The sequence below is a fragment of the Tarenaya hassleriana genome, unplaced genomic scaffold (assembly GCF_000463585.1).
Source record: "Tarenaya hassleriana unplaced genomic scaffold, ASM46358v1 Cleome25, whole genome shotgun sequence".
In the NCBI taxonomy this organism is placed as follows: Eukaryota; Viridiplantae; Streptophyta; class Magnoliopsida; order Brassicales; family Cleomaceae; genus Tarenaya; species Tarenaya hassleriana.
Window position 1 is genome coordinate 1,781,086 of NW_010965775.1, and position 21,297 is coordinate 1,802,382.

The 21,297-nt window shown below is 36.3% G+C and overlaps 5 protein-coding genes across 5 annotated transcripts; 2 read left to right on the plus strand and 3 right to left on the minus strand.

Moving 5' to 3' along the window:
* Positions 1–76: 76 nt before the first annotated feature.
* LOC104816514 (expansin-A2) lies at positions 77–1,423 on the plus strand. Its single transcript, XM_010545379.2, has 3 exons — positions 77–426; positions 518–830; positions 931–1,423. Exons 1-3 carry the CDS (start codon positions 276–278, stop codon positions 1,232–1,234), a joined length of 768 nt encoding a protein of 255 aa, XP_010543681.1. The 5' UTR covers positions 77–275; the 3' UTR covers positions 1,235–1,423.
* A 4,737-nt stretch (positions 1,424–6,160) lies between these two features.
* Positions 6,161–6,729, minus strand: LOC104816515. Its single transcript, XM_010545380.2, has one exon. It carries the CDS (start codon positions 6,664–6,666, stop codon positions 6,352–6,354), a length of 315 nt encoding a protein of 104 aa, XP_010543682.1. The 5' UTR covers positions 6,667–6,729; the 3' UTR covers positions 6,161–6,351.
* A 352-nt stretch (positions 6,730–7,081) lies between these two features.
* Positions 7,082–10,979, plus strand: LOC104816518. Its single transcript, XM_010545384.2, has 14 exons — positions 7,082–7,245; positions 7,352–7,516; positions 7,921–8,019; positions 8,092–8,220; positions 8,321–8,389; positions 8,464–8,560; positions 8,679–8,781; positions 8,943–9,138; positions 9,605–9,718; positions 9,844–9,975; positions 10,065–10,145; positions 10,378–10,494; positions 10,573–10,641; positions 10,749–10,979. Exons 1-14 carry the CDS (start codon positions 7,144–7,146, stop codon positions 10,815–10,817), a joined length of 1,542 nt encoding a protein of 513 aa, XP_010543686.1. The 5' UTR covers positions 7,082–7,143; the 3' UTR covers positions 10,818–10,979.
* Positions 10,881–12,328, minus strand: LOC104816517 (phosphoglucan phosphatase LSF2, chloroplastic). Its single transcript, XM_010545383.1, has 4 exons — positions 12,022–12,328; positions 11,589–11,794; positions 11,292–11,462; positions 10,881–11,197 (listed from the first exon to the last, which is right to left on the minus strand). Exons 1-4 carry the CDS (start codon positions 12,305–12,307, stop codon positions 11,000–11,002), a joined length of 861 nt encoding a protein of 286 aa, XP_010543685.1. The 5' UTR covers positions 12,308–12,328; the 3' UTR covers positions 10,881–10,999.
* On the minus strand, positions 12,263–14,864 carry LOC104816516 (adenine/guanine permease AZG1). Its single transcript, XM_010545382.2, has 2 exons — positions 12,896–14,864; positions 12,263–12,350 (listed from the first exon to the last, which is right to left on the minus strand). Exons 1-2 carry the CDS (start codon positions 14,616–14,618, stop codon positions 12,304–12,306), a joined length of 1,770 nt encoding a protein of 589 aa, XP_010543684.1. The 5' UTR covers positions 14,619–14,864; the 3' UTR covers positions 12,263–12,303.
* Positions 14,865–21,297: the final 6,433 nt, after the last annotated feature.

The following is a 21,297-nucleotide window of genomic DNA, read 5'->3' on the forward strand; positions in this document are numbered from 1 at the left end:
CGCTCTTCCTGAAAATACGACCGATACGATGATGCCTCATCTCTCTCTCTCTTATACTATCTTATAATCTTATACTTCAATGATAAATTTTATTGCTATCTTATGTATGCGAGATATGATGTTTTTAAATATTTAAATATTAAGAGCATATAAGAGACGTTATCTTCTTCATGGATCTTCCTATATAAACGTTCTTATGCATAGCAGCATGGTTTAACAAGAACCCTGTCAACTATACACAAGTTCACTTTTCATAATTTAGCCCCTACAAAATAATGAATCTTCCAAAAATTTCCCAAACTTTGTTTGTTTCACTCGTTGCCTGCCTCAACCTCTGCTTCCATGCGATCAACTGTGACGACGACGGAGGCTGGCAGAGCGGCCACGCTACCTTCTATGGCGGCGCTGATGCATCAGGAACGATGGGTACATACAGTTAGATTCATATTTACATCAACTGAAAAGAACCAACAACAAAAAAGACACAAGCTAACCCTAAAACTTCTTGGATTTGAAGGTGGTGCATGTGGATATGGTAACTTGAACAACCAAGGCTATGGCACGAACACGGCGGCTCTGAGCACGGCTCTGTTCGACAACGGCCAGACCTGTGGGGCGTGCTACGAGCTACGGTGCGAGGATGATCCTCAGTGGTGCAACCCCGGCTCGATCATAATCTCGGCTACCAACTTCTGCCCTCCTAACTTCGGTCTACCGAACAATAACGGTGGATGGTGCAACCCTCCTCTTCAGCACTTCGACATGGCTGAACCCGCCTTCCTCCAGATCGCCCAGTACCGAGCCGGGATCGTCCCTGTGGGATTCAGAAGGTAATTAACCGAGTCAGAATCCGAGAAAAAGAAAACGTTTCATTTTTTGTTAGTATCCATCATAACCATGAGAGATAATAACCAGTTTTTTTGTTTACAGGGTTCCTTGCGCGAAGAGAGGAGGAATAAGGTTCACCATTAACGGGAATTCCTACTTCGACCTGGTCCTGATCACGAACGTGGGTGGCGCCGGAGATGTGCTGGCTGTCTCGGTGAAAGGGTCGGGGACCGGATGGCAAGTCATGTCGAGAAACTGGGGACAGAACTGGCAGAGCAACATGTACCTACGTGGCCAAAGCCTCTCGTTTCAAGTCACTGCAAGCGATGGCCGGACCGTTGTTAGCAACGATGTCGTGCCTGCTGGCTGGCAGTTCGGACAGTCCTACGAAGGCGGCCAGTTCTAGGGGCGACTCGGCCTATTCTCCGACAGGGAGAATCTTAAGTAGTTTTTGTAATAAAATAGCAGATGAAACGAAGAGCCTATACAGTATTAAGGCATAGAGCATAACCCGCTCGAGTTCCTTTTTTGGGATATTTACTCTTCTATAGTCATAAGAAACTGAAGTGCTTGCAATGGTTTTTTTTTAATCACATTTCCCTGTCTAGCAATAAAACAGTGAAGAAAACGACCCAACAAAAAAAAACCCTAAGCGGCCATTATATCGTATTGAAATCGGAAATTACACAGATGCCCGGAATCAAAGTTATCACCTTTACCACTGCCCATGAACCGATGAATCGTGAATTGCCGACCCAACAATCTGTAATTCAGATGCGAAGAACCCTCCCTTCGTTCCTTCCATCGCAATCCCCTTCGACGTCACTCGAATGATCATCGGAGATTCGAAATTCCAGCACCCAATTGCTAGAAATACGCAGATTCTCGGTTCAATTTCGATCTCGAAAGCTCCTGGATTTACGAATTCGCTCCACCTTCGACCTAGATTTTCTGGGTACACTGACGGGCTTCGTAGGAAGGAAAATCGAACGAATCTGACGCAGATAGCGATTTGGTATGTGGGGATCACGCAGAAAAAGGCTGCGACTTTTGCCGGAACAAGCGTCGAAAAATAATTCTCCGATCAACATTATTCATCAAAATATTTTTTTTTTGTTTCGATTGATTTACTGCACCGTCGGTGTGGTTCGAAATTTCGAAGCACGTTTTCCATTTTTTTTTTTCACTTCTCAATTTTTTTTCTTACAATCTCGAATTTTGTTTTTTTTTCTAAGAACAAGCAAGCAACTACCTATATTGTAGTTTGACCCAACCCATACACATACGGGCTTGCTCTTAAGGCTATATGGGCTCGAAATCACAAATCCAAAGATTTGGCCCAAAAGATTGATAAAGGACGAATAGCTTTTTGCCACGTGTCGACGTGCCCATTTCTCTGCCGCGTGTCTCCATCCTGACCGTTTGTTTTGAGAATTTCGTAGTTTCCGTTAGAAATTGTCCAAGTGGGAATATCATTAAAAAAAATGTCCCAACTTGTACACAAATATCACATTATAAATTTTCTAAATTAATAACTAGATTATGGCAAAACGTCGTACAAAATCCTAAACTTATCAAAATGGTTTCGTTTCTTGGCTTAATCATATCTATACTTTAAAAAACTATATTTTAATATACAACGCACAACGGAACCGTTTTTTAATCAGTATTTTGTTTATTTCATTATATAATATACATGAGATGTATAAAATATCACGGAAAATTCGACTGTCTCTAATTATATTGGGGGCGTCTTGAATGTCCCACCTCTCATATCTTCTCTTCCAAACATTTCGGGTAAGAAATCATACGTTGTGTGCTTGTATTGGTTAAAACATGGTACTAGACCAAGTATAACTGTACTGTAGAACGTACGACCAAAAAACAAAAGGTTGTTTTTGGATGGATGTTGATGTGGCCGTTGATGTATTTGGATTTGGTACGGGAAAATCGGATGCATCTAACTCGAGCGGAGACTTCATGCTCCACTACCGAAGTCTTTTTCTCTTTTCTTTCTTGCATCTGGTCAGCTGTTCCATGGTTATGAGATGGCATAGAATATTGCTCGACGGCTCAATCGTCAGTTTCGCACTCTCTCCGTGTTGATGGATATAGGCAGGTGGTTCCGTTCTAGAGAGCGTGTTCATTGTCTTATAACGGCTTAACTATTTTTATATATGGTCGATGTGGGATTCTAAAACATTAAAAATCTATCTAATAAAATTAAAACATGTTAAAAAGAAGTCAACTAATTTTTTCAGTGATATTTTTCAAAAGTTTTTATTTTTACTATATAATTGAAATACTTGGAAGTTAATCAAAACCTTATACAATCGACATATATATCGCATAAAATTTTCACATTTGATCCAATATTTTATATATCTGAGTTTTTTCAAAACAAAATTAATTGCTTTCTTCAAAGGCAATTTCTTAAAATCCCTTTAAAGGTCATATTTAAAAGGAAATTTTTTTATTGGGTTCGAAGAATCAAAAGGAAAATTGGTAATGCTTACATAAACTTAGAACTTGCTTATGTTTCACTCCTGGAAAAATGGCAAAAATGCATCGAAAAATCAATTGAAAAATAAGAAAAAAAATAGTATTTCATTTATTTATTTCAAACCATCCATTACCAATATCGTAAATAGCATTTTATTTTAAATTTTTTTAACAATGTTTTAAAATTATTTTCCATTCTTACAACAACAAAAAAAAATTTCAAGTATGGTAATTATCGCTATGTTCGGCACTTTGATTATTGATTTGCGCGGTTAGTGTATTAAACAATGATCGCTGATATGTTTGAAATCGAATAGTCACTAATTAGTAGGTAATCATTACAGTAAATTACCGTAAGAAAGAAACGACTCTGAGAGTTAATACGTCATTAATTAACAATAATTACTGAATTTGAGGATATTAAATGCACGCCAAAAATCATGAACAGGTTGAAGGCTCGTATGGGTCATTCGGCCCATACTTTAAAGAAGCCCACGAAAATTACTCACGAGCTTCGGCCCATAGATCTTTCGGCTAATTTTGTTTCAGTACACCGATTTTGGCATTTCGCTAAAAATGTAGATTTTTCTTTTGGGAAATTTTTGCATATACAAAAAATTTAAGATTAAATATTTCCGATTTCCTTTGGATTTTCTTTTGAGAAATTTACGTTGTTGTTATGATTTTTTAATACTTTAAAAAACTATATTTTAATATATATCGCACAACGGAACCGTTTTGTAATCAGTAATTTGTTTATTTCATTATATAATATACATTAAATGCATAAAATATCACGGAAAATTCGGCTGCTCCAATTATATTGGGCCAGTCTTGAATGTCCCACCTCTCATATCTTCTCTTCCAAACATTTCGGGTAAGAAATCATACGTTGTGTGCTTGTATTTGTTAAAACATGGTACTAGACCAAGTATAACTGTACTGTATAACGTACGATCAAAAAACAAAAAGTTGTTTTTGGATGGATGTCGATGTGGCCGTTGATGTATTTGGATTTGGTACGGGAAATCAGACACATCTAACTCGAGCGGAGACTTCATGCTCCACTACCGAAGTCTTTTTCTCTTTTCTTTCTTGCATCTGGTCAGCTGTTCCATGGTTATGGGATGACATGGAATATTGCTCGACGGCTCAATCGTCGTTTTCGCATTCTCTATGTTTTGATGGATATAGGCAGGTGGTTCCGTTTGTAGAGAGCGTGTTCATTGTCTTATAACGGCTCAACCATTCTTATATATGGTCGATGTGGGATTCTAAAACATTAGAAATCTATCTAATAAAATTAAATCATGTTAAAAGAGAAGTCAATTAATTTTTTCAGTGATATTTTTCAAAAGATTTTATTTTTACTATATAATTGAAATATTTGAAAGTTAATCAAAACCTTATACAATCGACATATATATCGCATAAAATTTTCACATTTGATCCAATGTTTTATATATCTGAGTTTTTTCAAAACAAAATTAATTGCTTTCTTCAAAGGCAATTTCTTAAAATCCCTTTAAAGGTCATATTTAAAAGGAAATTTTTTTATTGTGTTCGAAGAATCAAAAGGAAAATTGGTAATGCTTACATAAACTTATAACTTGCTTACGTTTCACTCCCGGAAAAATGGCAAAAAATGCATGGAAAAATCAATTGAAAAATAAGAAAAATAGTATTTCATTTATTTATTTCAAACCATCCATTACTAAATTTGTAAATAGTATTTTATTTTAATTTTTTTTAACAATGTTCTAAAATTATTTTCCATTCTAGCAACAACAAAAATAATATTTTCAAGTATGGTAATCATTGCTATGTTCGGCACTTTAATTACTGATATACGCGGTTAGTATATTAAATAATGATCGTTGGTATGTTTGAAATCGAATAGTCACTAATTAGTAGCGTAATCATTACATTAAATCCATTGTTAATTACGTCCTTTCAAACAAAAATTAGTAAATTACTGTAAGAAAGAAACGACTCTGAGAGTTAATACGTCATTAATTAACAATAATTTCTGAATTTGAAGATATTAAATGCATACCAAAAATCATGAACAGGTTGAAGGTTCATATGGGCCACTCGGCCCATACTTTAAAAAAGCCCACCAAAATTAGTCGTGAGCTTCGGCCCATAGATCTTTCGGCTAATTTTGTTTCCGTACACCGATTTTGGTATTTCGCTAAAAATGTAGATTTTTCTTTTGGGAAATTCCTGCATATACAAAAAGATTTAAGATTAAATATTTCCGATTTCCTTTGAATTTTTTTTTAGAAATTTACGTTGTTGTTATGATTTTTTAATATTTTAGAGTTCAGATCAATGTGATTGGAGAACTTCCATATTTAAACTATTTTAAATATGATTCGATTCTAAAATGATTACGTTGACCCCTACTAACGTATACGATTTACCTCTAATATGTATATATTATAAGATATGAATTGCATACGTACGTGTTCCCCGAGAAACTTCCTCGTTTGACTACGCATAAAGTCAAACAGTGCCAATACGCGTTTTCACCTCTATATATATATATTCTCATTCATTTAATATCAATTTTTTTGGTTAAATAATATCAAAATTCTAAAATTTGAAAATCATTCCATGCATGGTTTTGCTGGGAATTATGTATTGACTATCGAGCATTCCACTTGGGAAAAAAAAAAAGAGTTTTTGCTTCTATTTGTGCCACGTGCCAATTATGCAAACTTTATAATTGATTTCATGAAATGATTAAGTCATAATTTGCATAACATCCACAGACCATGTATGATCCAATGTTACACTTGATGAGCTATATATTCGAAAGAACCAAAGAGAAAACTATAATTCATGTAATGAGATATTTACACAGCTAATATAACCCGTACATCGGAGAATTCTAAGGAAAAAAAATCAAAGTATTAACGTGGATAAAATAAAAACAAACCCTAAAGATTAAAAAAAAAAAACAGAAATCAAACTGACAAAACAAGACAGCGGGATCTAAAACATGTTCTTGACAGTTCATGCCTTGACGTCGTTGGTTCTCTTGCTTGGTCCAGACGCCGGAACTCTCCTCTTCGGAAGAGCATTCAGCACCAATGATCCATATTTTCCGGTGACAATTCCCGGCGAAGTCTCCGCCGGATCCCCATCGCCGCAACCCACCGTCGGTCGTTGATGTTGACCTTCCTTGGGGACAGGAATCTCCACGGCGAAGATTACGTCATCAATAGCCGGGAAGATTTCTCCGGCACAAAGCCTCGCCGTAGACAGTGAGGCAAGCTGAGTTACAGAGATGAGAAGGAGAATTAGAAGCAAACCAGAGATTTTCTTCATTTCTTTTATCTCTGTCTTCAAGAAAATACACTGCTTCTTCTTCTTCTTCTTCTTCTTCTTTCCTCTGCTTTGTTGTCGAGGCGCGAATTGAGTAAATATATGTATATATGTGTTTGTATATATATATGTGTATGCATGTATGTATGTATGTATGGAAGTCAGCGGGAGATTCAGAGCTGACGTGGCAAGTGTGGGCTTATACGTTATAATTCAGATTTGAGTTATTAGATTAAAAAAAAAACAAGAAAGTTTTTTTTTCCATTTTTGATGATATAGAAAAGGAAAAAAAAAACAAAATCCAGGTCACAGTCTCCTCATTCATGTTGGGCTTAAAATTGGGCCTTTATTGGGCTTTACTTGTATTAATTCGTTTTTACACTTCGGACGCCTTTCTCCGTTTTCCCGGTCGTCGGACGATCGGATCTCCGTCTTGACTCTCTCTCTCTCTCTCTCTCTCTCTCTCTCTCTGTGTCTGAAATGTCAAGTAGGCTTCGATTAGATGCGTTTGTTTCCGCGATTGTTCCGGTGCACCCTCACGAGATTCCGGTCTTGCTCCATTCTTCCTCCTGCTTCTTCTTCGTACGGATCTTTCTCTCTGCTTCGTCCTTTCGACAGATTTTGCATATCAGAGGTTACTAGCTTATTACGGAGTTTAATTCGTGTCTAACCCACGAGCAAATGTCAGATTTTGAGCGCGTATTTTGTTGTACTCCCATTGCGCGACGAAGGGGCAATATCTCTGGGCTTGTCGAAGCTTCCAGGCCTGTTCGTTGGATCCCTAGTGCTCACGTTGATCGCTGCTCCTGTGTCCACCTTGATCTTTTCTCTACCCAATTTGTCCAAATCCAAGGTACTGCCATTCCCTTCTACATTCTTTGATTTTTTGAAGTTTCTGGTTCGTGTAGCCATTTTCCGAAGAAATGTAGATTTAAAGGTATGTACGAGTGGGAATTCAAGAGAAATCGACTATGGGCTTCTCTTGATTTTCATAAACTGTAGCATAGTTTCAAGGGAACTTTTTAATCATTCGCCAATGATGCCCCTTTCGTTAGCTAAGTCAATGTTTTTTGAGTTTTAATTTGGGTTTGCATCTAGTTGCATAGAGAAATGCTTGATCGTTCTGGTCTCAGCTGGTGCTGTTTGGATTGTATTTTGCTGGGAAGATACAACAAAAGAGATAGTGTATCAACAGCAAGTATATGATTCCCACCTGTCTTGGCGTTACCCGACTGATGATGGTTCTTGAAATTCCAGGCTTTGGTTCTTATACACAGATTCTTCAGTCTATCTCTTGTGCTGTTTTTCATTCTCTGGCGCTTCTCCCCAACAGAGATTGTATCGTCTAATTCAAAGGTAATCATAAGAAGCCCGCTTCTGTATCGTCTCTTCTGTAACCCTATTTAAAGCATACTACTCGATTTGAAGGACGCAGTCGCCTCAGCATCCGGACTAAAGAAAGACCTGAAAACTGGCGCTGATGGAACTAGCTCTGCGGATGGATGGGAAAACCATGGTTGGTTTTACATTTCAGTCCGAGTTGGATTTTTCCTTTGGGTATGTCAAATGCTTTGTTTTTTCTTGGTTTTAGGCTCATGCCACTGTGTGCTTATTAGATATGTAATAAACGCAAAGGAGTCTTTTGCTGTATCTGAAGGTTGCATTGCTTAATCTTGTGGCTATTTCTTCAACATGGGCTAGAATAATTGATGTGATGGACAACGAGGTAGTTTCTATAGCCCTTTGCTTTTTGTAGAAGTTGTTATTTGTTTATCGGCATAACACATTCTGTAAATTCAGTCAGGTTCAAGATTGTTTGGCTTTGTTGGTGCTGGTGCTACCCTTGGTCAGCTTTTTGGCTCAGTGTTTGCTGCTGTAACGGCTTGGCTGGGTCCATGTATGCCTTGCTGTTTTTCTGCGATGTTTCTATTTAGTTGTCTGGGCAGGACTTTCTTCGTTTGTTTGATGAATACCATTTCGATTTTTCTCGTAACTGAAGATGATGCTTGATGCAGTTTTACTTCTCTTTGCTGCTCTTTTGATGGAGTTCGCTGCACAATCTTCAAAAGGGATCACCAGAGATATTACATATTCCCCTGAGGAGTTATCTCCCCTAAGGTTAGCTATGCAGCTCCATCGTCTTCTTCATATGCATATCGTGAATTTGATGCTTGAGACAATGCATGGCTATATATTGAACTGAAACGCCCGTTACAGTTGTAATAAAATCTGCCCAATGCTGCTTGCAGAATTTTTATATTTTTTTCTTTTGCTATTAGGAAAACCGATGATGAACACAAAAGTGAAGCAAATGAGCTGGAGGTTTCTTGTCCAAAGGTTCCTACCTCCGATGCCAAACCTCAGTTTTGGGCCATCTTCGACGGAATGAGGCTTATTTTGGCATCCACTTATCTCTTACACATGTCTTTGTTCCTCTGGCTCAGTGCAGTCATCTCGTCATTCTTCTATTTCCAAGTAAGAAACGCTTTCCACATGCTAGAGAGTTGACTGAAACCTAAAAGTGTTACACTATGTTTCAATAACTTAGAAGTTTATATAAATATATTTGAGCAAGTTGATTAAGCTTTTCTGTCATAAAAAATGGGCTTGGCAGTTGGCATGTAAATTATATGTTCTTGTCAGTAGCAAAAGAGGCTAAGGTTGCTTTACTGTAATAGGAAGGAGATTCTGGTTTCTTAGAACATTACTTTATAGGCATTATGACCTCAATTGCCAAGATATCTGGATCATCGACATTGACTCTTCTAGTTTTGGCGAAATTTACACAGCATAATGATAAATCTTCCTCCATCAGAAACTCTCTCTGACATGAGCAATTCTTGTTCTTGCTTTATGTATTTGTTGTCAATGTCCTCTAATTAGTGCAGAGAAGACTTGTAAGTCTTCTGGGTCTCACTGATGGAACTTTAATTCATCGTAGAAAGTGAATATAATCGCTATGACGATCAAAACGTCCATTGGACGAAGAAGGCTGTTCGCCCAGATAAATAGCTTCATTGCAGTTTTCATACTAGTTGGACAACTCACTCTAACGGTATGTCATCTTCGAGAGAATTTGCTATGACATTGATTCAGTGAAACTAGTAGTTCTTTCTATCGGGACAACGATACATGAATACAAATCTTCTGTTTGACTCTCGGGGTTCTAACGTTTTATAGGGTAGGATCTTGACCGTTGCTGGTATAACGGTAGCCATATCTGCATCTCCATTTGTTGCTCTGGGGAATTTGGTTGCTCTTGCAGTATGGCCATCTTGGGTGACAGTTGCTGTGTCTGAAACACTCAGAAAGGTTTGTGGCCTAATAGCACCTCTGTCTCGTCTTTTTCTCTCAGATACTTTTAATCCTCGTTTTCACGCTCACATTTTGTTGTTGGACAGGTGACAACTTATGTCGTGACTAGACCCGGAAGGGAGCTCCTGTTCACTGTGGTATCGCAAGACGAGAAATACAAAGCAAAGGTACCATTGTTATCTGATTTCTCTTGAGAGAGATGTTGAACATTTCAGTTCAGTTGTAGAGAAGAGAAAGATTGCTCTTTTTTTTCTTTGAACCCGACATCAAAACCCATATGACTGTTTCTGTTTCTGTCCCTGTCCTACGAAATTGTATCCTTTACAATTCCTCATTTCTAATAGACATTGTGAAAGATGAGCAAATTATGCAGGCCTTGTTTCTTACACTGTATTGCAGGTTTGCATAGATGTTGTAGTCCAACGGCTGGGAGATGCAGCGGCTGCGGGACTATATGAACTGCTTTCCAGCACTCTTCGCGATCAAACATCAACCTCTTCGCTCTATGCCGTACCTGTTGAGTTCTTGTCCTCAAGACTTTCCAACATATGTATCATCTATATGTTCCTTGATGATGTCTCCATTGGTCCACAGGTCTGTTTAATATGGATAATCACTGCATTCTTCTTGGGCCGGCGCCAAGAACAACTGGCAAAGCTCCAGGTGGTTTCATCTTCCTAGAGATTTCTAGGAGAGAAAAAATTCTTGTTTACATTGATGAAAATATGAGCTGCAGAATATGTGATATACTTGCTCTTGATCTTAAAAAGTTAATGCTCATACAAAGTCAAAAGAGCTGCTCAAGGCCAACCCAGAAGAAGGATTACAAGGTGCCATAACTCCACCAAGACTGCAGAATATATGCTTCTGCAGACATTGATAGCTAGGCCCGGGATTGTACATTGTGAATTCGTTCTTTTATAAGCGTCGGGATTGTATACCGTGGAATACACTTCTTTTATTGCGATTTGCAGAGAATAAAGAACTGATCATTGTTACCATCTGACGGTTTTTGTCAAAATCAACGGAGAGACCGAACACGTTCCTGTATCAACTTCCTCTCCCAGTCTGCAATGCCCTCAAAGGCAAAGTCAGGAAGAATCTCAAAAGGCTCCTTCCATGGATCCTCCTTCGCCAAATCGTAAGTTGCTCCTCTGATTGCTCTTTTGTTAGGCCCACATGGCCGTTTTGAAACCAAAGTGTCATAAGCAGTATTCAGCTGTCCAAACGCAGAATCAAACCATAAAGCGGGTGTTCAAATGGTGTTCTGTAATGGCAAGTTCCAAGAGCTTGAGCTGAAGACATTTACTTACATCCATGTCACAGAACCAATACATATATGCAATTGCAATGGCAGGAGCTCTTCCCAGCCCTGCTGTGCAATGCACATATACCCTTCCTTTCCCTTGTGAAGTCGCCGATTCCAACAATGCTACAGCTTTTGGAAGCTGGCTTCTCAATGAATCTGGGTCGAAGTCTTTTGCCTAAACAAATCCCAGAACAAGAAACTGATGATAAAAAAAGAAAAAAAAATCTCAGATTCTCCATTTCCTCAAAGATCAAGAACAGTGTTTAGTAAGTTTTGCCCGATGAGGAGGGTGATTTCTTACAGGCCTTCTCATGTGATGGATTCCAAGCTCCTTGGATCTTCTGACAATGGTTTCGAGATCGATTCCCCAGTACTCGATGTCGGTGTCCTGCTGCAAGTTCAGAATGTAAGCAACATTCTCTTCATGTTTCAAGTGATCTATGTCCTCTGGCTTCTGTGGCTGCGACCCCACGATCAATTCATCTGTTATCAATGTGTAGTTCATGCCTGAAATTTGAAACAGTACATGACCAGATTCAGACAACCAAAAAAGCACATTGCTTCCCATCTTGCATCCCAAGGAAAAACTTGAACAACACATTAGAACACCGAACTTCAGGCAGTATCTATGAATCAATGGATCTACCCAGAAAAAGGAATTGCAGCACAATTGTTGAAAGACGCTACCCAGAAAAGTTCATAGCAAGAAACTCGAAAAGGAATGAATAGTTTACCCAGATCGTGATGATACTCATATGGGTTCCTCATCATTCTCTTCATAACAGTGTTGTAATCCTCCGGTCCGCTCTTGGAGCTCAAAGACGAGCCATTTCTTCCTGGGTTTTCTCCGACACCACGTCCCGGCACTTTGCAGGAAACTCGAAATGATTTGGGCAAACTGCCGAGGATTCTGGGATCGAGCGATGGCTTCTTGAGGATGGCTGCCCAGAAAGCTGATTCATTTTCTCGGGAGTGTTTGGATGCCGAGAAAACGCAGCTCTTGCTTGCGATGGAGCTCATCGGGCCGCTCTGTCCGGCACTTTTCTTTCTTCCCGGATCTTTCCTGATACCACAAATCATAAATGATCCAGAGCCTTTTCTCTCTCGTAGCCTATGACCAAAATGCCCTCTAAGCCACCCACACGTGACGTACGTAATTTGCTGATATTAATTCCAAAGTATATCCTAATTTTCTGATATTTAATTTCCCAATATTTCCCAATGGAATTCGACAAAAGGGAAAAGGGCTTCTCTTTATGTAGTTTTCCTTTGTCTGAATAATAATAATGTTATGTTTCGGATCTTAAACATGGTACAAAATTTCGTATGTTTTAAATATAAATGGTTCTTGGCATATCGTATGAGTGTTAGTATGGTCATTTCCGTCGGGTAATTATATATGATTTCATTTAAACAAAAGTTATCCAATGTTTATGCACTTGGACTCCTTTCTCCATACATATATATATATATATATATTTCATCCTAAAAAGAATGCAACAATTTTCGTAATTCACAAAATAAAAAATATAGAGAAAAAAAAAAGCCCACTAAGAAACAAACAATATACTCCAAAAAAAAAAAAAACCTAAACGACATGAACCTCACCAACTTTCCCATTGCCATTGCCATTGCCATTGCCAGTGTTCCCTCCTTCTTCTTCAACCTTCTTCTTCTTCCTCAAGACCCCAAACTTCGCCAAAATCTCCACCGACCAGTCCCATAGATTCAGCACGACATAAACCCCGATCCCTCCGATGAGTCCGTACGCGACGGAGTACGTCAACGGCATCAGAATCAGCGTCACGAACCCAGGAATCGCCTGTTTCATGTCCGACCAATCGATATCCGTCACCGACTTCATCATCAGCACTCCCACAAGAATCAATGGCGGACCCACCGCCCACGCCGGTATCGACGCCAGTAACGGCGTGAAGAACATCGCTAGGAAGAAATACCCCGCCACCGTTAACGCCGTTAGCCCCGTCCGCCCTCCTTCTCTTATTCCTGTCGACGACTCGATGAATACCGTCACCGGCGACGTCCCCAGAAGGGATCCGATCACGATCGCCGACGCGTCCGACATGAACGCGAAGTACTGTCCTTCGAAGTTTCCGTCCTCGTCGACGAACCCAGCGAATCTCGCCATCGAATACAGAGTCCCCGTCGTGTCTAAGATATCGACGTAGAGGAAGGTCACGAGGGCTTCCCAGAATCTGCCATTGCCAATGCCCTTGAAGCTCAGAGCTCCCGCCGTGTGCTTGATGACGTGGACATCGACGACCTTCTTGAAGTAGTCGTGAGCGGCGTCTCCGGCGGCTGTGTCGGGAAACGCCGTGACCCCTGTATTGCGGAACCACGAGATCGCGGTGACAAAGACGATTCCGTAGATCATCCCTCCTTTGACGTCCTTCGCGAGACAGTACGCGATTATGACGAAGCCCAGGACGCCAAGCCAGAATGTCGGGCTCTCCATGCGTCCGTTGAGGCAGAGTATTCCGCCGGAGACGGTTCCTCCGGCGAGGAGGGTCACGGTGCCGTTCGCAGAGGTGATGACGGGGGCTACTGAAGCACGCGACGAGCTCGGACAGGCGGCGAGAGTGACGAGGGTCGAGGGATTGTATCCGACCAATCCGATTCCTTGATTGTTCTGTAACCCGATGAAGGCTAGGAAGAGTCCAATTCCGGCGGAGGAACTGATCCGGATGGGTTTAGGGACGAGTTTAGCGAGTTTGGCTCGGAATCCGATTGCGGAGATGAACAAGAAGATCAACCCCTCGATGAAAATGGCGGCGAGTGCGCTCCGGTAAGGGACCGGGCCCGACCCGTGAAACCCGACAACTGTGTAAGCGAAGTAAGCGTTCGCGCCCATGCCCGGAGCCATAGCCAGAGGTAGATTCGCGAAAACGCCCATTATCGCGCACCCGATGAGCGACGAAGCCACGGTGGCCACGATCAGATCCTTCCGGATCCGGTCGACGCACATGGCGTAACCCGGGTTAACCGGGTCGAATTTGCAGCTCTGATCGGGTTGAACGATTCGGAGACCCGGCCCGGAACACCGGGAGACAGGGATTGTCGGGTCGGAACAGAGGGGGACACAATCGGAGACAGAGCATGTTCCGCCGGAATCCGACAAGATGGAGGCGTTGACGGCGAGTATGTAAGCCATGGTTAGGAACGTCGCCGTCCCTGCTCGGAGCTCCGTCGTGAAAGTGGTTTTCCGGTCGTGAAGTTTGAACCGTTTCCCGACTCGGGTAGAAGCCACGTACGAGTTGACCCGGCTAAGTAGCTTGGGCTTGCCTCTACTAGACGACAAGTCAGGCTCCATTAGAGACCAAAAACAATCACAGGGGGGAATTTTTTTTTTGAAAAAATAACAAAAATAAAAATTTTGGCGGATGGGGTAAAATATTGTTGAAGATAAACGAGGAGAGGGTGTTTATATACAAAAGAGGTATACATGTATGTATACAAGGATGTAGAATTAAATAGGTTACGATTTAATACTATCATTAGAGACGGAGAGAGAAAGATTCTTATTTGTATTTATTTATTTTTTCCACATTTTGCTGACCCTAAAATAATAATTTTTACAGCTAAAAAAATCTTAAAATGTATGTATAAACAACTAATAGAAATATAGAACATGTATTGCTTCATTTTTTAATGTTTGTTCGGTTGGTTAATTAGAGAAACAAAAAATAACTGATGATATAATTTATTTCTAAAAATTATGTTTTATATTATTATAGAAAATCAAAAATTATTTTACTTTATATTTGTTATAAAAATCAATTAGTTTTGAAAAAATTTGATACCCTAGAAAAACCTTCATTTTAAATTTGTTACAAAAATTCATCAAATTTTAGTTTTAAACAAAACCATATATAAATTATATGATTCTAAGTATCAAAACATAAAAACACAAACTATATATTATAAAAATTTATTATATTATAATACTTAGAATTTGCATAAATAATTAGTATTTTATTTTAATACTAAAATTGTATAGTTTATAAATCATCATTTATATACATAACAGACATGTATACAACAATTTTTATGTTTAAATATATATATATTTTATTGATTGAATTCATAATTTTTTTTGAAAATTTGATTATATTTATGATATATTATTATTATTATTATTATTATTATTATTCGAGATGTTTTAAATTATCAACTGGATTGTTTATAAAAAATTAATATTTTAAATATTATGCATTATATAATGTGCATAGAATTAATTATATAAGAGACAATGTATACCTTTAAATATGATTTTTTTATTAAAATTAAAAATTGATGGATTTTATTACAAATTTAAAATAAACTTCATTTAATTTTAATTAAAATAGATAGTTGATTATTTTTTCAAGATTAATAGTTGATTAACTTTTTAACATGAAGTAAATTTTTTATAGAAATTAGATAGTTAAGAATTTTTAGTTGATCTCTATTTTATTTGTATTTAATTTAAATTCATTTTAAAATTTTATTCTCTAAAATGTTAATTTTTTGTTTTTCACATTCTGATATTGAATTTTAAAAAATATCTACCAAACTTTGTAATTATATAGAATTCCAAACATATTTATGTATTATTCCTTTCTATAAGTTATATCATAATCCAAATAATCATCTATACAAATATCTAATGGAACTTATCGATTGAAGTTTGGAATAGAATTGGATGATTTGCGAAAAGAATAATTTATTGGTTAGCATTTTGATGAGTAATGCACGGTCAAATAAATAGTGTGAATTTATAATACCATATTCATATATACATATAGAATTAAATTCGAAAATACCCAAAAAAAATAGTGTACGGCGGATGTATGACGTTTACTACGTAGGGTTCGGTTCACACACATACACCTTGAAGCTGTCCAATGTGAATTTATAACCAATTTGCATCTACAAATAGTCCACGAATTTTAATAAAAATTTAAATGTGAAACAACCGTAACTCATGAAATATTAATAATAAATACCATAAATAATAATAAAAATAATAATAAAATAGCCCGAAATAATTTAGAAGAGCTGACCCTGAATGATGAGCCCCCAAAGACAACTCAATATTCTCATTGTACGTTTCGTTGCGACCAAATTATGTCATCTTTTTTTTGCCCTTTTGTTTGACATTGGGCATTTATATATGTATTCAATATATTTTGAGCTTGACTATAACGTGGAGCAGGTTGGCTTGTGTGTGTGTGTGTGTGTATATATATATGTATATATCGGTACGTTACTGAATTTATTGATATATTTTTATTATAGAAATATATATTTGAATTGATTTATTCATATATTTAACGTGGAGAAAATGCCGTCGTTCTAGGCCCACGTATCTAGACCGACTGGCGAAAATATCATCGTTGTGGAATAATTGGTTATTCAAAAGGTTATAACTTTGATAAATAATTGAGAAATATGATGAGACGGAAAAATCAATGTGGAAATGATTTGAAGGATACAGAAAACTAAGTGCAAGTTGCCGTTTGTTAATCTGACCGCAACGCGCGACACACGAGAGAGACTCCTAGTAACGTGCAAATGTGCCTTCTTCTTCTTCTTCTTATTATTATTATTATTATTATTATTATTATTATTATTATTATTATTATTATTATTATTATTATTATTATTATTATTATGTTTTACCCGGTATTATATCAAAAATACCCTCCATTTGCTATTTTTATTTCAAGACATACCATTCTCCATCTGTGACCATGTGACCCATGTGATCAGAAATTTAATCTTGATCATATTATTCATAACATTGAATTTATAAATTTTTTATCAAATGATTAGTGAGATATATAAGATATGAACATAATGAATGAGTGTGATCATCATAAATTTAACGTTATGGTCAAAATAATCAAGATTAAATTTCTGATCACATGGATCACAGGGTCACAACTGGATAAAGGTATGTCTTGAAGTCAAAATAACAAATAAATTAAGGGTATTTTTTATAATATCCCGTTTTACCATCCTTCATTTCGTTAAGTTCATTATGTATATATTGAAAGTTGAAGGGCTATATATATTAATTAAGCCGTGATAATTAGGGTGTTTATTTGATATATATATATATATATAATCATAAAATTGATTATATATAATTTCTTTAAATCAGATTAAATTAAATACGAAAATAAATATTTTCAATAAGAAATGGATCTAATATCTGAATCAGCAACAGTAGTTTAATTTTAATTTTTTCAGTGAATATTTCTGATTTTTTTTTAAAGAAGATGTGAATGAGTAACGGTAATAACCTCTGAATCCGGAAAATTAATTTGATAAGGAGGTCGGGTCCCTAAATAATAATTAATAACAATAAATGAGGAAACGATGAACGCCATGTTCGAGAGGAAATGGATGGGTGGTGGGGGGAGACTTCACGTGAGGAGATGCCCTCATCGAACAAACATTTTGCTTTTGATGTAATAAATATATATACATATATTACAAATAAATAAAATTATATATTCATGAATGATACATCTAACCATTTCCATTGCAATCAATCAATGCACTTCCAACTGGACCGCTCGTTTTTCTTACGTTCCTTAACTTATTGTCCGAACACATTTTTCCTATCGTTTCATCGGCAATTCATTGATATATCTTATAGAACTCGAATTATATGTGCGCATTAAAATTACTGAAAGATTATTCGACATTACCATATATTATATCTAACGTTTAATTATTCCGTGTTTAATTAATATGATTTATATCTACCGAATTCATTCCCTAGTCTTGTTTATATATTTTTTGTTTGCAGTAAGTTACAAAGAGGATTTGCTTTCACACGATCTAATTGTGCGTGCTCGTGAGTTTATCATGTGTTTTCACGTACCAAGAATTGTGGTCACGACTCACGATAAAAATGATTGAAATAATTTTAATTTGTACACTCCGGCAGGGACCAAAAATAAAGTCATTTTTTGTATACATTAACGCGTAAACGATAGAATCAAACTGTTGGGACCTAATTTTTTTTTTTATTGGGACCTAAATTTGATTTGACGTACCATAGATTACAAAAAAAAAAACAAGTTTTTATTTATATAAAAAAACATGGGATCACAAAGTTAAAGACTTCACATCTATCTTGTTAATTATGGTCCTACGTCTTGGGAAGATCGTATCCTTTATCCTGTGACCTTGGAGCTCTCTAATGGAGATGAGAGATTCTCGGAATCACGCGCGAAAATACGAGTAAGGATTGTTATGTTATAATGATAAAATTAAACCTATGGTAATATATCGACCGACTTATATATATATATATATCGGACGTATATTTTCCCGATTTTACTCTTAGAACCCTATGGGCATTACTCTTGATGATTTTAACCATCGTTTCTGATCGAATCATTGAAAGCATTTCGAACCCTCTCTCTTTCTCGGCGGCTCTTTAATTCTTGGAACATTTCAAACACATTTTCATATATATATATATGAAAATAAAATAAAAAATCTAAAATTCAAAGATATATATGGGAGTGTGTGTTTTATCTTTCATTTTTTTTAAACCAACCAAAACAACAAAAAAAAATCGACCCTTTGGTATTGAGTCTATTGACGTCGCGTAGACATACCTACCATGCTTATTGCGTCTAATAATATTAACATTATCCAACGGTTTTGAATATATAACTGTTTGGAAATTTTGAAGTATGTAAATTGAAAAATGTAAAGATTAACATTGATTCATGAAAAACATCGAAACCGATATTTAAATATCGTCTAATCTTGCTATACTTTGAAAATATGGTTTTAGAGGAGATAAATCAAAGAATATAAAAAAATAATAACATATCAGATATTATATATTATTATAACCTTTATTTGGCATGGTATTTCTTATTGTATTCTTACATCATCTTACCATCTTTAAAATTTTAATTATCTCCAAATCGCGATTAGTTATTATACTTTATAAAACATCATCTATTATTTTTTTTATATCATTGTTTGTTTCCGTTACAAAGATATATATATATATATATAATACTATAGATTAAATAGAGTTTGAAGTATAAAGTCTTTTGTCTATATTACGAATATTGTAATAAACCAACCATTTTTTTAATTGTCCGCTAATGAATTAGTTACCGACCGTCTGACTATTGTATCTTTAGGTCGGTTAAAAGGAACGCACTTCGACATGTTCCGACTTTTTACTAAACATTTTGTTGGTTTTAGGTTGTTTTCCAATAAGAAGATCGTATAATAATTGGAAATCCCAAAAAAAAAAAAATCAAAGAGCATTATCTAAAAGTCATATTTTTTTCTATAAATAAAAACGTGATAATATATGTGAATAATTACATAAAAATTTCGTTGAAAGCATCGTTCGACCAATCTTTGTGGGGGATATCGAAGGTGTCAATTTGCTTTCCTCCCAAATGATTTCGACAACCACAAAGGCTATATTGAATCTTCGTTCCTAATTTTCTTTATCGATATTATATATTTTTTTCTTTGATTTTTTTTAAAAAAAACTTTTTAAGTATATTTCCTTTTCATAATTACTTGTAAGGATAACATGGAATAATTTCCACACACAAAAAAAAAAATACAAGGACAGATGTTAGAGAACAAAAGATGGAGACGACACGGCAAACAATTAAATGTCTTGACCAAAATGTCATAGCATCATTGTAGCTTTTGTCATGAATAGTGCCAAAAGGTCTTTTTTATATATTTAAGATATGCCCCAATGAATAATAATTGCGTTAAATAACACAGTCCATACGTAATTTCGATATATTCAAGTATTAGTTTGTACGTAAATGAAACATCAAATTTGACAAAGATACATAATAATAAAATATTAATGTATTCAATGGAGATCTTCCATTGAATTCTATATATGGGTATTTTTTTTAAAATATATATATATATAATCCGATAGTTATAAATTGGATCCAACACTTTGATTAGAAAATCATCCGATAAACAAAAAATGTAGTTGCAAAACAAAACAATTAGATCAAGATATTCAAACCATATGCATATAGTTATGCACTATAATGAAGAATCATAAAAAAAAAAAAAGATGAAATGAGAATAAAAATGATGATCAAGAGATGAAGAATATTTTTTTAAAAAGAAAGTCGGGAGAGAACAAGGAGAGGAGCATCTAAAGGAATTGAGCCAATCAACCACTTTAGGGCACTTGCACTAAAAAGGCCGATGGCCCCCCCTTTCTATCTCCCACAAACATCAAATTTTGTGGGTTTCTTGTCCCACACAAAATTAATCAATCAATATTTTATATGTTAATTAATTTGATATATATATAGAGAGAGAGAGAGAGATATTTGAATTAAATAATTATATACAAATTCTTAAAGGAGAGCACCCGTTCATGGTCCATTTGGCTCAAGCCAAGTGGACAAAGCGTCTTTCTCATCAACACACGGCTTTTGAATATGGGTAAGTTGTTTTTACGTGTGTGTACACATACACATACACATACACATACACATACACATACACATACACATACACAAGTTACTATTAAAATAAGTATTTTAAAAAAAGAAAACCAATTTCCCTTCGATTACGTAAAAATTTGCGAAAAAACTTTATAAAATGCATTTTTAAGATAATTTTCTCCTAGGAAAACAACGTTATAATATTTTCAGAAATATTTAATAACCCTTTTCCGGAAAATTAGTTTTTTAGAAATTACAATTTTTTACTAGATTCACTAGTTACCTCGTACACGTACACGTACACGTACACGTGGTAGTAACAAGAATGATCGTGTCTCCCTCTCTCTCACAATGTGTAGAGGAGGATTACAAAAGAAATGAAGAAAATGCATATGATTAGATGCATTGGATTTGGGGGGTAGAAACGTCAAATCACTAAGGTTTTAGGGTTTAGAAATTAAATTAGAAGAATGGGATAGTCATCATTGATGATGGATTTGGCCGAAGTGTTTAGTGGGGAAAGAG

What these genes read in the sequence shown, in the direction of transcription:
- LOC104816514 (XM_010545379.2), top strand. Translation starts at nt 276, where the DNA reads ATGAATCTTCCAAAAATTTCCCAAACTTTGTTTGTTTCACTCGTTGCC. An exon ending in TGATGCATCAGGAACGATGG is followed by an intron (nt 427 to 517) that starts GTACATACAGTT and finishes TTGGATTTGAAG; the next exon opens with GTGGTGCATGTGGATATGGT. An exon ending in GTCCCTGTGGGATTCAGAAG is followed by an intron (nt 831 to 930) that starts GTAATTAACCGA and finishes TTTTGTTTACAG; the next exon opens with GGTTCCTTGCGCGAAGAGAG.
- LOC104816515 (XM_010545380.2), bottom strand. Translation starts at nt 6,666, where the DNA reads ATGAAGAAAATCTCTGGTTTGCTTCTAATTCTCCTTCTCATCTCTGTA.
- LOC104816518 (XM_010545384.2), top strand. Translation starts at nt 7,144, where the DNA reads ATGTCAAGTAGGCTTCGATTAGATGCGTTTGTTTCCGCGATTGTTCCG. An exon ending in CTTCCTCCTGCTTCTTCTTC is followed by an intron (nt 7,246 to 7,351) that starts GTACGGATCTTT and finishes AGCAAATGTCAG; the next exon opens with ATTTTGAGCGCGTATTTTGT. An exon ending in TTGTATCGTCTAATTCAAAG is followed by an intron (nt 8,020 to 8,091) that starts GTAATCATAAGA and finishes CTCGATTTGAAG; the next exon opens with GACGCAGTCGCCTCAGCATC.
- LOC104816517 (XM_010545383.1), bottom strand. Translation starts at nt 12,307, where the DNA reads ATGAGCTCCATCGCAAGCAAGAGCTGCGTTTTCTCGGCATCCAAACAC. An exon ending in TGAGTATCATCACGATCTGG is followed by an intron (nt 11,795 to 12,021) that starts GTAAACTATTCA and finishes TTCAAATTTCAG; the next exon opens with GCATGAACTACACATTGATA. An exon ending in TCCATCACATGAGAAGGCCT is followed by an intron (nt 11,463 to 11,588) that starts GTAAGAAATCAC and finishes GGATTTGTTTAG; the next exon opens with GCAAAAGACTTCGACCCAGA.
- LOC104816516 (XM_010545382.2), bottom strand. Translation starts at nt 14,618, where the DNA reads ATGGAGCCTGACTTGTCGTCTAGTAGAGGCAAGCCCAAGCTACTTAGC. An exon ending in CAATGGCAATGGGAAAGTTG is followed by an intron (nt 12,351 to 12,895) that starts GTGAGGTTCATG and finishes TTGTGGTATCAG; the next exon opens with GAAAGATCCGGGAAGAAAGA.